At 45.0% G+C, this 14,445-nt stretch overlaps 1 protein-coding gene across 2 annotated transcripts in view; it reads right to left on the bottom strand.

Annotated features, from left to right (window-relative positions):
- The window catches only part of ZC3H12B (zinc finger CCCH-type containing 12B), a 106,395-nt gene extending 102,428 nt beyond the window's left edge, over nucleotides 1–3,967 (bottom strand). The window contains exon 1 of one of the 2 annotated variants that reach the window (XM_054040565.1): nucleotides 3,751–3,967. In XM_054040565.1, coding sequence (XP_053896540.1) covers nucleotides 3,751–3,893 — 143 coding nt within the window. In that variant the 5' untranslated portion in view covers nucleotides 3,894–3,967. The remainder of the gene's footprint in view (nucleotides 1–3,750) is intronic. The other variant, XM_054040563.1, reaches the window with a different exon arrangement.
- Nucleotides 3,968–14,445: the final 10,478 nt, after the last annotated feature.

Raw genomic sequence — 14,445 nt, 5'->3', positions numbered from 1 at the left:
AACCAAGTCAAAAGCAGCATATGTAAGAAAACAAAATGCCATGAAGCCTATCTTTAAGGCTGAAAGACAGTGAATTAATATATTGGCTTAAGTATTTATATTTGCTATCTGTAATCTCCATTTTAACTAAGACTGGCAGCTAATGAAGTTGCCTGTCCGTATTACTAGCTGGTTGAGCACGCCATTTATCTTCGGAACAAAATAGCTATACCTTTAGAAGACTGTGTACTATCTGGACTTGCATATTTATATAAATCTCTGTTATGTAAAAATATATATTTGCCACATAGCATTATGTTTGCTTTGTTAACTAAAAGATCTGTTACTGGAATGGTTCAGTTTTTGCAGGTGCCTGAAGGGCACCTAACCTTCCAGCTGCATTGTCTAAGGTATAGCCAGCATATATCATAGTTTACAACAGCAGTCTGGATGGTCTAGTGGGGAAAAAGAGGCACAAATACAAAATGCCATGTCACAGTTGCATTTATTAGTCAGGCAAGCTCTGTGGAGTCAATGTCCTGAAGAAGAAAATCTTCCAAATCTTCCAAATGGGATTTGAAAAATATATGCTACCCCTACTAAATTTAGGGCTAGTTTCTAAAACAAAAACAAATGGGTTTCTAAAAATAAATATATACTTAGGCACCTCCATAAATGCATTTTCAAAAGTGCTGAACCGTCTGCAGCTTTCATGGTCAAACTCTGATTAACAGTGATGGCACTATCCATCTACAGGGTCAGAAAGATACTGCAACAGTTTATATTCTGTTCACATTCTGAAGGTTTTCTTGACAACCACAAAGGTTGGAGTTTATTTTTTCCCAAAAATGAAAGCTTAAATTCTGTAGACTTTGGCAGCACTTGTTCAGGAAAGATTACTATTTGCTACAAGTGAGTACATTTTTCTAGTCCTGCTTCCAAATATGAACTTCTGCAGCGCTGTCTTTCTGAGTCCAGACAACACCAGTGCCTCTACTGTTGCTCAGGGCTTTTCTAAGCAGCAGCAGAGTAAAAGCCACAACACTAATTAATCTTGTTGCTACTTATTCTTGAGTAGCAGAAAAACTGACAGATATTATGTCAATTTCATTCTGCTGATGGTTGGGAAAGCTGAACAGCAGCAGAAGCAGGCAATGGAGCAATTCACAGATGAGGAAAGACATCCCTCAAGGAAACAAAAAGAAAAAGGATGCTGAGAAGGGCAAAGTAGCAGACACACCCTTGAAGCACAGAATTTTTTCTCCTTTCCAGCAATCAGAGTGGAAGAGGAGCTTCAAATATGAGTCACATACTATTCAGAGACTCACTGGTACAAAATACTGAGCCTCTGATGGGTATGTCTTCAATTTAGGCTGAGGGTCTGACTCCCAGTTCAAGGAAAGATACTCAGGCTAGCTCTGAATGAGCTAGTGCATTAAAAACAGAACACAGCCACAACAGTATGAGCAGTGGCAGAGGCTATCACTTCAAGTATGTACCTAGCGCCTCTGATGGGCACATACTTTGGACAGCTAGCCCCTCCCATCACTCTAACTATTGAAGCTACACTATTTTTAGCATGCTAGCTTGATCAGAGCTAGCACAAGTACATCTCCTTGAGCTGGAAATCATACCCCCAGCTCAAAATGTAGACACACCCTAAGAAGCAACTAGCCATAGCTCCCTAATGGAACTCAAGCTCTCTTCCCATTCCTAGTAGTTGGGAGTAAGAGCTGAGTTTCTTATTAATCATTTGGACCTGGATCTCACTGGCGCTGATACATGCCTACAAAATCTTTTGTATCTTTTTTGATTAGCAAGTGAATCCTTCAAGATGGACATGAAAAAAATCAATTTAATTAATTTAGGAAGCTTCCCAACAGATTTTTCCAAAAGTAGTACAAGATTTTAAACATTGACTTGCTTTAGAAGACAAAGCAAACAGAGATCCAGAAGAGCAAAACAAAGGAGTCATTCAGAGTCATTCTACACTTGCTGTTATGGGAAGAATATTCTGCAAAAAGATCACCTAACCTTTCCCATATTTGGGAATGACTCCAGCCTCTCCACTATCCCATTTTCCAGCCAGAAACAAAGCTCATTTTAAAGTTGGGTGCACTGATCACACCTTCAAAATATACCTTTCACAGTGCTTAATTTGTGCCAGGGCTTGCAAGTGTTGAGTCCCAGCACCTCTTGGCTTGGCAGTTCATAGCCCTAGCACCTCTGGGATTGCTGTATCAGTTATGAATGTAAAAAAAATTGCTTGAGAACTAGCACCTCTTTCATTACAAATTATGCACTGTTCTTTCCAGTACCATATCCTATACTCTGTCCATAATTTCTTTCCAATTAAGAAATATACCATCTTAATAAAGGATATTAGCTGAATAAAAAACAATTTTATAGCCACATCCATTTAAAGGACTAAATGTGTTGATTGTAAGAACATGGATCTGAAATATTGCATGGTCCCTGATATAAAGCATCAATGACATAAGCAGCACCAATTTTTAAGACTGTTGTATTTCATATTTTTCCTCTACTCAGAACTTCCTGTTTACAATCAGATGTCCTGATTTTATAGGGACAGTCCTGATTTTTGGGTCTTTTTCTTATATAGGCTCCTATTACCCCCCACCCCCATCCTGATTTTTCACATTTGCTGTCTGATCACCCTAACAACAGGACATACATGTCACTGAAGACAATTCTAAGATACTAAGACCAAACCAATACATCAGTAGATGATAGATACAAGCAAATATTCACTTGGCTCTAGAATTATTGCACAATTTGCCAAATCAAGACACAGTACGACCTTTCCATTACACTTTATTGTATACTGACTAACTTGGGAAAGAAACTCGCAGCAGTTAAATATAATATCCAACAGAACTAGCAAAATGGACAAATATGCAACATAACTTTTTAAAATTAGAATTTAATTTTAAACCATAAGATTAATATAAAAATTAGCTCCTCAAACCTTTCTCAAGTTTTAATTGTAATAAGTGACTTCTTTATTAACCACAGTTACTTTATATGAGGAACTAATGGAAGCGTAAATGGTGGTCAGCAGGTACCCCTTCAATGTCACATTATTGTTTAATCACCTTCTTTTGTCAATGTGACAGTTTTCATTTCCCTGGAGTCCCTTCTCTCAATTGAGGACAGCTCTTAGGCAGGATTCAAATGCAACCCCCTTTCCACCAGTCATACAAGGAAAGTGGGAGAGAATAACCTGACTTCCAGGCCTGTACCCAATTTACTTGGCCACTGCAATGACCCCGACACAACAGCCTCTTTCACCCAACAAGCATTTTGCGAAGAACACTTCGCACTGAGAGCTGGGGTCCCAGGAACAGCATCAACAGGATTCTGGCCCATCCTGTCCAGGGGGGATGACAACGCCCGGCCCACACCGTGCCCCACAGGGCTACCCCCGGCCCAGCAGTGATGCCCAAACCGTGCCCGGCCTGTGTGCGGTGGGGGTGCGGCGGCGATGGGATCGGCCCCGGAGGACGAGGCCACCTGTGCTGAAGGGAGGACCCCCACAGGGCAGGCGCCATCACCTGCTAGGCCTTCTGGAGGCCGCTCTACTGCGGAGGGAGGACCAGCACCAGCTCCCGAAGCCGACGGAGGAGGGCGGAGGCAGAGAGGCTGCTTGGGCGGGGCCTTCCCCGTTCAGTGCCTGCGACAGGCACGGAGACCCCCTGCGCCCGGCTCCCTGCCCTCCCCGGCGCGGTCCGGTCCCGGCCCCTGCCTCACCCGCTCTCCGAGACGCTGCTCGCGGCTCCCTTCGGGGGCTGGTGGCACAGCCGCGCCCCGAACTGGCGACGGATGGCTGGCGGGGGCTGGCGCCGCCGCTTCAGGGGCCCCACTGCGGCCGTTTCCACCAGCTCCCACCGCATCGGGGGCTGGGGAACCCGGGGGCTCTGGGAGCGGCGGGAGATGGGCTCCTCCCGCGGACTCAGCGCCAGGGGGGTCCCGGGGGCCGCTGCTTTCGCCTCATCCTGCTTTTGCCTCAACCGGCCTGCCCGAGCGCCGTCTCCTAGCAACGGCGCCCGGCCCCGCTGAGCTCGCGCCCACTCTGCCCACTGCTGCCGGCGCGAGTCTCCGAGCGAGGCCCGCGCGCTCCCGCCACTCACCGAAGCCTGCGCGCGAGCCACTTCTTAGTGCTTCGGGCACTGGGGGGCTGCATGCGTGCAGCGGCAGTGCAGCTTGTATCCAGGGCGCACGCAGCATGCTTGAGGGCTGCATCGAACGCATGTGCCCGCTCTATGATAGCAATATGTTCACTGCCGTCTCCATCCATTTATCATGAGTGTGCAAAATGTGCGCCATAGGTATGCAGCGCACACATTTGTGCAGCATGCCACAGCCGTTTAGGCGTCTCCTCTTCACCTTGGTAGATGAGCACCTCACAAAATTAGGTGCACATAATTTCTCTCTTGAAGATAGAAGAGGGAAGTATCTTTTATACTCCGAAAGATCCATTATGCTACATGTGCCCCCTAAAGTCTGTCTCCAGCATGAATGCATCAGGTTGTGCTAAACAGCACGAAGGATGCATGAATCATGAAGTATATATACACTATGAAGCACACATGGGAACTGGATGCTGTCTTTGTTTTTTCTGCTGTACTTTCATATCTCTATTAACCTGCCATAGGCCAACAGTATGGGATCTATCAGATCAGACGCACATCTTTCTTACCTGCATTATCTATATGGGTTTCCATGGAACTGTCAACAACCAATGTAGGACACTGCAAGCAAGGCAACTCTTGATAGCAGAATTCATTGTGAAGGGCACCTGAAAGGTTAAAGTCAGGAACACTGGAGATCACCCTTGGGGTCACTATTGTGCATCAGCTTTTTTCTGATATAGTACATTATAGTGTGCTAAGAGTACCATGACACATGTACAAGCATTCAAGGCACGTCAGCTGCTAGACCCTGTTGTCAAGTATCTGGTGGGTAATAATCACTCCTACACACAGATTACTCAAAAGGATGATTTACTAGGGCTGGCAGAAAATGTTGCAAATACCCCAGGTTCACAAGATTAATAAGTTACAATTAAATATCCAAAAGATAGGGCTCCTCAGGCGTAGTACCTGGATGCACCAATGTTGCCAACTCCTGTGGTTTTATTGCGAGTCTCATGCAATTGGGAGTCTTAATGCCCCAGTTCCAAGGGTTATGTTGTTTCATGAGAGTCTCAGTTTTCCTTAAAAAACTAAGTCTTTAGACTTACTGTGAAGAAAAGTTTGAAAATTTGATCCAAGTGTATTCTAAAGGTTCAAAAATCAATACATAAAAATAAAAATATTTTATTTTTTTAATCTCATGATTTTTGTGGGGCACCTGACATGATTTTTGAACATTAGGGTTGGCAATACTGCAATCCATTCCTCTGCTTGAGGTATTTACGTTTGCTGCAGTCCCCTGGCCCGGGTTCAGTCCTGCAGTATGTCTCGTTGGGAGCCCTTCTGCATTGTTCTTCCACCCAGATATGGCAGAGGCCCTACAACTCCTGGCACTCTGCCAAACTCCTTGCAACTGCCCAGAATGTTCCCCCTCCTGCTGACCAACGCGGAGAGAAAGAACAGCAGATTCACTCCTTAGTAGACTCATGCTGTCCTCTACTGACTTATGACTTCCAGCAGATTCATCACACTGGGAGAAGCAAGAGGAGGGCTCCCAGAAATGCTTAGGACATAAGCATGAGGAGTATTCATGTACCAAGGCCAGACAGAGGTTTGGAGACATTTCAACACAATTATTTTAAAAAATAAAATTTTATTTGTCATCAATGATGCTATTTTTGGTTTTTGTTTGTTTATTTTTTGCATTTCATTCTGCTTGGACAGGGCCACCAGACTGGTCAGTTTAACTTCCAGGTTCTCCTGCACCAGCATGAGGCTTTTGTTTCTGAGTCTCCAAACTTTTCAGTACTGTAGGGGAAGGTTGAAATCCAAACAAAAGATATGCTTATTTGTTTTAATTTCTGTTCCTTCTGGAGGGTTCATATGGGACAGAGGTCTCCAGAGCTCCAAATACTGGGGTACATTTCCTCTTGATTTTATCACTTATTGTAATCTCCATGCCGATGAGATAATATTGATATATTTATTTCATCTCATTCATCTCAGATCTCAGTGTGGTTTACAAAGGAAGGTACTCATTATCCCAGTTTTACAGATGGGGAAATGGCACCACAGAGAGGTAAAGTCACTTACCCAAAGTCGCATAAGGCAGGTCACCTGCACAGCCGGGAACACAATCCAGGTCTGACTCCCAGTCCAGTGCCCTATCTACTGAATCATGCCACCCCCATTTTAAGCATCAGGCATCCCTTTTTCATCCATAGGATGCTGTGGCTTTTCTAACTTTTTTTTTTCTGAATTCTGATGTACAAAACAGCATCACAAATTAAAGTTTATTTACAACAGTGTGTGAAGTGAGATGAGTTCAACTTTATTGACATGGCTATAGAGCACACTTCAATAATTTATTAGAGAAATTCTAGGGTGAGTCATATTGTATTTCTCCTATCCTGTATTGATTTGCCCTTGCTAAGGCTATTTTACCACTTGGTTCACTGAAGGAAAAAAGCAAAGTAGCTACATTGTGGTCCCCAGCCAAAGTGAAAAATGTAACTAAAATGTCTAAATTTTCTTAATATATTAATAAAATGTGTTGCACACTGTAGTAGGGCAGCTGCCCCACTCCGATAGGCAGGGGTTAAAAGCAGCCAAGCTAAGCTGATAAGAGGGCTGTGAGCCAGGAGACAGAAGAGCCTCTTTCCAGCCCTGGAGGGAGAAGGGCTAGCTGCCTGAGAGAAAGGTACCTGAACTGGAGCAATGCTGGGGAATAGGGTAAGGGAGCTGGGGAGCTCCAGCCTGATAAACCCCCAGGCTGCAGGCCTTGATGAAGGCCTACAAAGGTACTGGGGCTACAGAGGTACATGGGAATAGCTGGTCCTAACCCCTTGCCAACCATGAGTGGCCACTGCAGATTGCAGTCTGCCCCAGGGAGTGGGAGCTAGATGATGACTGGCAGTAGCCACTACGGCAAGGTGGGTTTAGAGAGTTGGGGGTTCCCCTGGGAGGGGAGACCCAGAGAGTAGAGGTACTGCTGGGGCAGAACCCCGAGGTAAAGGGCACCGAGGCTCTGGAGGGACAAGGGGCCAGCAGTAGGTGAGATACCAGCCAGCAGAGGGTGCTCCGTAAGCTGGTGAAGAGGTAATTCCCAAGACAACCAGCAGGAGGCACCGCACAGGTGAGTCTCGACTTTGCTACACACACAAATTTTCAACATCAAAGTAGGGACCAAAGCCTTATGAACCTGATTCATTCTCCCATTAGAGTTGGGCAAATCTCTGAACCACTCACCTCATCTTCCACATTTGTAAAGTGGAGATAATGCCTGCCTCCAGTGCTGGATATAGGCATAAGCGAACTAAGCAACTGTTAGGGCCCCTAGCAGCTCCAAGGAGCCCTGATTTAGTATTTCTCCCAAAATACTATTCATCTTATTTAACTTCAACTTCTTAACAAATGTATTAGTATGTGTTGTGTTGGTATGTTTTTTGGTTTGTGGAAATAATGCAATTAGTATTTTTAGGGGGTAGGTAAGAGATATGGGGGACCCCAAAATATTCCTGCTTACGGCTCCAATGAGCTAGTATCGCCTCTGCCCATATCAATGGAGGTTATGAGACTTAATTCATTGTTTATTTGTTTGTAAAGCTCTTTGAGATTCTCTGACAAAGGGAGCAGCAAAATATACCAGATGACAAATGTTTAAAATATTACTACATTGGGAAATTTTCACTATAGAATTTGTCAGATCATATAAAATAAAATGGAAATAACACATTTCCTAGCTCAACTGTAATGGAACTGATTCTGCACTCATTGAAGTAAATGGGGGCTTTGTCATTGACTTCAATCTGCTTAATGCTGAAACTTTTTTAAAAATTTGTCTGTCAATTTTGGTTTAAAACTGGATTAAATATGATAATAGTTAGAGTTGAGTTTTTCAGAGTCAACTAAAGGATTTAGCCACACAACTTCCATTAATTCCACTGAGAATTGTGTGGCAAAGTCCCCTAGTCAGCTCTGAAAAGCTCAACCTGTGTCCTATGGTAAAATTTGGGGAAGAAAATGGGCAATTAGTTGGATCCAAGAAGTATCTGACAGTGTAAACAGGACTAGACTAGATCCTGTACATAAGTGTGGTGATCCTAGCAATGACTTCCAATACAGACTGCTCTGACTATATCTACCTCTAGACTACATGCAGACACATACAATAATACAGATTCTCAGAGAACTACACAGCCATCCTCCCTACTTCTCTCCTTCCCCTCTCTCCCCCTGCATGTTTCTGGAGTGCATACAAACCCGCAGCCATATTTCACATATTGATTTTGTCATCCGTGGCCTACATTTTCCTCTCCTCCCCCCGGAACAGTTTACTGTTTACAAGTGGCTTGTTACTCTGTGGTATGGCAGATTCATATGGAGCAGCATACTAAAAAGGAGGCAATATAAGGGTCTTACTTTTAACACCCTGGCACACATGAGTATCAAGTACAAAATAAAATGTAAATGCTTATTTAACTGTTTTTTGCACATCCTGGGATCCATTCTGAATTCTACGTGGTGGTGGTGGTAAGGTGACACCAAGGCGCTGGCATGCATTCCGCCATTAGCAGATACACATTGTGACCTGTGTCTTGTACTAAATTTTGCACTGGGTCATAAACCGTAAATCCCTCCCATTCTTATGCTAATAACAATAAAAACAGGGCCAGAAACTCAACAAACTCCAAAGCTATTTCTTGCCTCTTCTGTTTCTGCTGCTGACTCCATGGCAGGCTGCTCCTCCTGGAGGTTATCAAACAGTTCCACTGAGTATGGACATGCTGCAGCTGCTCCAGTGGCAAAGCCTCCTTGGGGACCGATGTGAGCACCAGAGTTACTTCATTAACCTGATTTAGCACCTGCCAGGTCCCCTCTGGTTCTATATTAGTTTCTGGGGTCAGAAGATCACCACCCCAGCTGATCAGGCTACCTTGAATTGCTGTTGGCTCATGCTTGGCACAGTACCCAGCACCTGGTCAAACTCCTTGTAAAAGAGGCAGGAAGACAGGGAGTTGCCAGAGGTGTGGTTCTCATTCCTGACTTTATGATAATCACTCTTGAGTGGCTTAAACGTTCCATGCACTGGTCACCCATACAATGAATCCACAATGCTGCCAGGCTTCTTTGCTTTTTCCTGGTACACCTGGTTATTCATGAAGTTGAATGTTTTGCTTGTCGTGCATTAGAGATTTACTAAAATCTGGCTGTGATCCCATGGCAAAAGCCTTCTTGTTGGTAGCCATTGCAGACATGAGACTGGTCACTCTGTTTCCTGCTTAGCAATCAGAATAAAATGGCAGGGTTAAAGCCTGAGCTGCTGTACTTGAACCAAGGGGGTTGCTTCCATTTTCTAGGAACTGATTGGTTAGTCTTGGGATAGAAGGGACAGGAAACAATGGCTGATGGGATTGTAGGGTACTCTCAGGACAAGTCTGGGGATCTTGGGCCTGAGCTGTGTCCATATGGCAAAACCATGGAGTTTGGACTTGAGTCCCCCTTGTTGGGACCTAGGGCCAGGGTCCAGAGGGCTTATTGGCTCAAGTAAGACAAAATTGCGTGTAGACAGAAGTGGTGTTTGGTCTCGAGCCTAAGCCCAGGCTTACTTTGCAGTGTAGACATTCCATTAAAGACTGCCTTTTAACCAACAATTGCAAAGTGATTTACAAACACCTCTCATATCACCCCTGTGAAGAAGGTAAGTATCATTCCCATTTTACATGCAAGGAAACTGAGGCACAGAGAGGTTAAGTGACTTGTCCAAGATCACTAAGCCAGAGTGGAAAGCTATCCTTCACCTTCAGTGTGAATAGGTTTGGAACATAAGCATCAGTATGTGAATAAACCCAGATGCCTGAGTTACTAAACTCATGTTCTACCCATTAGACAGGGGTGAGCAAACTTTTTGGCCTGAGGCTCCACATCTGGGTATGGAAATTGTATGGCGGCCATGAATGCTCATGAAATTGGGGGTTGGGGTGCGGGAGGGAGTGAGAGCTTCGGCTGGGGGTGTGGGCTCTGGGGTGGTACAAGAAATTAGGAATTCAGGGTGCGGGAGGGGGCTCCGGGCTGGGGCAGGGGGCTGGGATGCAGAGGGGGAGGGCTCCGGCTGGGGGTGCAGGCTTTGGGATGGGGCTGGGATGAGAGGTTTGGGGTGCAGGAGGGTGCTCTGGGCTGGGACCAAGGGGTGCAGGAGGGTAGGAGAGGAATCAGGGCTGGGGCAGGGGATTGGGGCGCAGGAGGAGGTCGGGGTGCAAGCTCTGGGCGACGCTTACCTCAAGCAGCTCCCAGAAGCAGCGACATGTCCCCCCTCCAGCTCCTATGCGAAGCCGCAGCCAGCTGGCTCTGCATGCTGCCCTGTCTGCAGGCGCTACCCCTGCAGCTCCCATTGGCTGTGGTTCCCCCCTACCCTGCTCCCCGGCTGGGGCAAGCCCCAGACCCCACTCCCCGGCAGGAGCTCGAGGGCCGGATTAAAACATCTGGAGGGCCAGATGCGGCCACCGGGCCGTAATTTGCCCACCTCTGCATTAGACACCACTCCCTCATGATTATACTGATCATTAGCTTTAGATTTGGAAAGGGGTTTTTCTCTGTTCAAATTGGCATAGGGTGACCAGATGGGATGAAGAAAATATCGGGACACATGGGGGGAGGAGAGGGGGTCCCGCTGACAGAGAAAAAAAAAAAGCAGAGTCCCGGAGTCCCGTCAGCAGAGGGGGGAAAAAAAAAAAAAGCGGAGTCCCGCTGGTGGACAAAACAAAACAAAAACAGGAGTGCGAAATATTTGGGCAAATTGCGTCCCGACCAAACATTTTATCGGGATGTCTGGTCACCCTAACTTGGCATGAATCTTGAGACGTTTCATCTTCATTGGAATACTGAGAGATGTCAGCCTCCAGGATCAGCTGTGCCTTCCCCACACAATTAGCTGCATGTGATTGCACTGGCGAACCTAGTTACTCCCCACCTGTTTTTGTGCTTCTGTGTTTGCTAGAAAAAATATTAATTTAGAAGTTTAGCAGCAAGAGCCATACAAAAATTAATGGACTCTTTTATGGTTTAAAGCTCTTTTAGGAAGGAAAAATCAATTTCACACATACAGAATGGGAAAAGACTGTCTAGGAAGGAGTACGGCAGAAAGGGATCTAGGGGTTATAGTGGACCACAAGCTAAATATGAGTCAACAGTGTGATGCTGTTGCAAAAAAAGCAAACATGATTCTGGGATGCATTAACAGGTGTGTTGTGAGCAAGACACGAGAAGTCATTCTTCCGCTCTACTCTGCTCTGGTTAGGCCTCAGCTGGAGTATTGTGTCCAGTTCTGGGCGCCGCATTTTAAAAAAGATGTGGAGAAACTGGAAAGGGTCCAAAGAAGAGCAACAAGAATGATTAAAGGTCTTGAGAACATGACCTATGAAGGAAGGCTGAAAGAATTGGGTTTGTTTAGTTTGGAAAAGAGAAGACTGAGAGGGGACATGATAGCAGTTTTCAGGTATATAAAAGGGTGTCATAAGGAGGAGGGAGAGAACTTGTTCACCTTAGCCTCTAAGGATAGAACCAGAAACAATGGGTTTAAACTGCAGCAAGGGAGGTCTAGATTGGACATTAGGAAAAAGTTCCTAACTGTCAGGGTGGTTAAACACTGGAACAAATTGCCTAGGGAGGTTGTGGAATCTCCGTCTCTGGAGATATTTAAGAGTAGGTTAGATAAATGTCTATTAGGGATGGTCTAGGCAGTATTTGGTCCTGCCATGCGGGCAGGGGACTGGACTCGATGACCTCTCGAGGTCCCTTCCAGTCCTAGAATCTATGAATCTATGGTTGGGGAAAAAAGCCTCTGGGCTATCAAACATGGAGAAAGTTCAAAGGATTCCAGCAATGAAGATTACAGTACCCCTGAGGCAGTAAAGGTAAAGGACATAGCCAGATGGAACTCCTACCCGTAATTTGATTCCAGATCTCTACACTCTAGTGAGCAGAAAATTGGTTAAAACAAGAGACATTGCCTATGGTGACTGGTGAACTCAAGTTGGGCCTGAGGTAGGTACACATTTCAGAGGATTAGTATTCATTTAGAGTAGTGGTTCTCGACCTGCAAGCCGCTTGAGGCCCAATCAGCACACAGCTGTGGCCCATGTGACTTCCTCAGGGCCATACAGGTAATATATATATTGTGTGGATGCAGCACACAACACATAGAGAACTGTATATGTGGCCCACAATGGTAAATAGATTGAGAACCCACTGAAGCCAACGGGTGTCTACCCACTAACTTCAATGTGGTTTGGATCGGGCCCTAATATTTTTTAATACTTTTGCGTACCCTCTTTCTCCCTTACTTATGCTATGTAATTAATTATGAAAATTCTTGTACAAATAATGATGAAATTAATGTTGACTAATATTTACTGGCTAGCATATAAATATATAGTATTGATAATATTTATTACCTGCTCTCTCTCTCTATATATATATATGGCCTATACCATTATCCTGTTCATTTATGTTAAGCATCCCCTATCTCCTTGAATTCACTGAAGTGAGCATTGACATAAGCAGATAGGAAACTTTTGTCAAAATCAAGATACATTCATTCTGTGTCTTAATACAAATTAGGGAAGTACCTTCACAGATCAGAACCTGGAATGCTTATGACCAAAACAAAGATAAGGAAGGAACAGAAAAACAAGTTAGGGAACTGGAACAAACTGATGGGTTGCATTTTAGTGACGTGTAAAGAAATGTGTTTCTTGTAAAATCACACAATAATACCAGCTGAAATGTGTAACCTGGGGAGCACACATTCTTCATAAGGTGAATGTAAAATCGCTGCATGGGACTACTCTTCAGAGATTGGTATCATATGGAACCTTTTTCCTGTACCATATCAATAAACCCGACAGACATTAGTTATTTGGCCTCTTGAATATATTTAATAACTAGGCTAAGATTTTTTCAGTTATTTTTAGTAAAAGTCAGGGACAGGTAACGGGCAATAAATGAAAATTCACAGAGCTCCTGACCTATCCATGACTTATTACTAAAAATAACCAGACAAGCCATGGGGCAGGGGCACATGGCCGCGGTTGCAGCTCCCATCACAGGGCAGAGGCGAATGGCCCTGGCTGCAGCCCCTGGCAGAAGCCGCAGGGCAGGGGGCATGGCCGCGGTTTCAGCTCCCATCACAGGGCAGAGGCGCATGGCCCTGGCTGCAGCCCCTGGCAGAAGCTGCAAGGCAGGGGGCATGGCCGCGGTTGCAGCCCCCATCATAGGGCAGAGGTGCATGGTCCCTGCTGCAGCCCCGGCTGCAGGGCCGGGGAGCAAAGCCCTGGCTCTAGCCCCAGCCACAACCACTGCTCCAGCCCTGGCTTCAGCTTTTGACAGCTGAAGCCGAAGAAGTCACAGAGGTCCAGTAAAGTCATGGAATCCGTGACTGCCGTGACCTCCATGACTAAATCGTAGCCTTATTCATAATGAGCCAAAGTGTGGTCAAGCAACTGACTATACAATTTATCAACAGTAACAAACAAACAAAAACCTTCCATTCCACATCCACACTACACAGCACTATTTACATTTTGTACTTTTCATATATTAAATATTTAAAAACATAAGAATGGCCATACTGGGTCAGACCAAAGGTCCATCTAGCCCAGTATCCTGTCTTCCGACAGTGGCCAATGCCAGGTGCTTCAGAGGGAATGAACAGAACAAGTAATTCTCAAGTGATCCATCCCCTGTCACCCATTCCCAGCTTCTTGCAAATAGAGGTTAGGGACACCCTTTAAAATATTTAAATACAGCACCCTTTTTAAGAAACCCTGTGCAGATTTGCAGCCTACCAGTGAAATCAACTGAAGTGGGGAGGAGTTTTCCAAGCGAAGTGATGGAAACTCATCACTTTGCAACAATTGGACTGGATACAGAAATAGATAACATATATTAGGGAACAATCCTGCATTTGCAAAATGATGGACTGGATATCCCACTTTGGTGTTTTTATTTCTAACTTTGGTGATTTTGTGGGTGAAATCAATTCAGCTGTTTCTTTAGCTGAGAATTTTGGTGATTTCAAATGATGTGTTGACAAACTTTATATTGATCCTGTCATGTCTGACAATTCTAATAATTGCTCCTTCAGAGAAGCAGCGGTGTTCTCTTTAAATTCCTCCCTAATAAGGACAAGACTCAGCCTCTAACAGAGCTGAAGATAAAGCTTGTCTGTGCAGAAGACAGAGCTTTCTCGGGGGTTGTCCAAGATGGCAGAATGGACTCTGACAGAATAATGAACTCCCTGCAGAATCTAAAA

Source organism: Malaclemys terrapin, chromosome 9 (genome assembly GCF_027887155.1).
Source record: "Malaclemys terrapin pileata isolate rMalTer1 chromosome 9, rMalTer1.hap1, whole genome shotgun sequence".
NCBI lineage: Eukaryota > Metazoa > Chordata > Testudines > Emydidae > Malaclemys > Malaclemys terrapin.
Note: the sequence above shows the minus strand (reverse complement) of the source record. Positions and strands in the feature narration are given on the sequence as shown.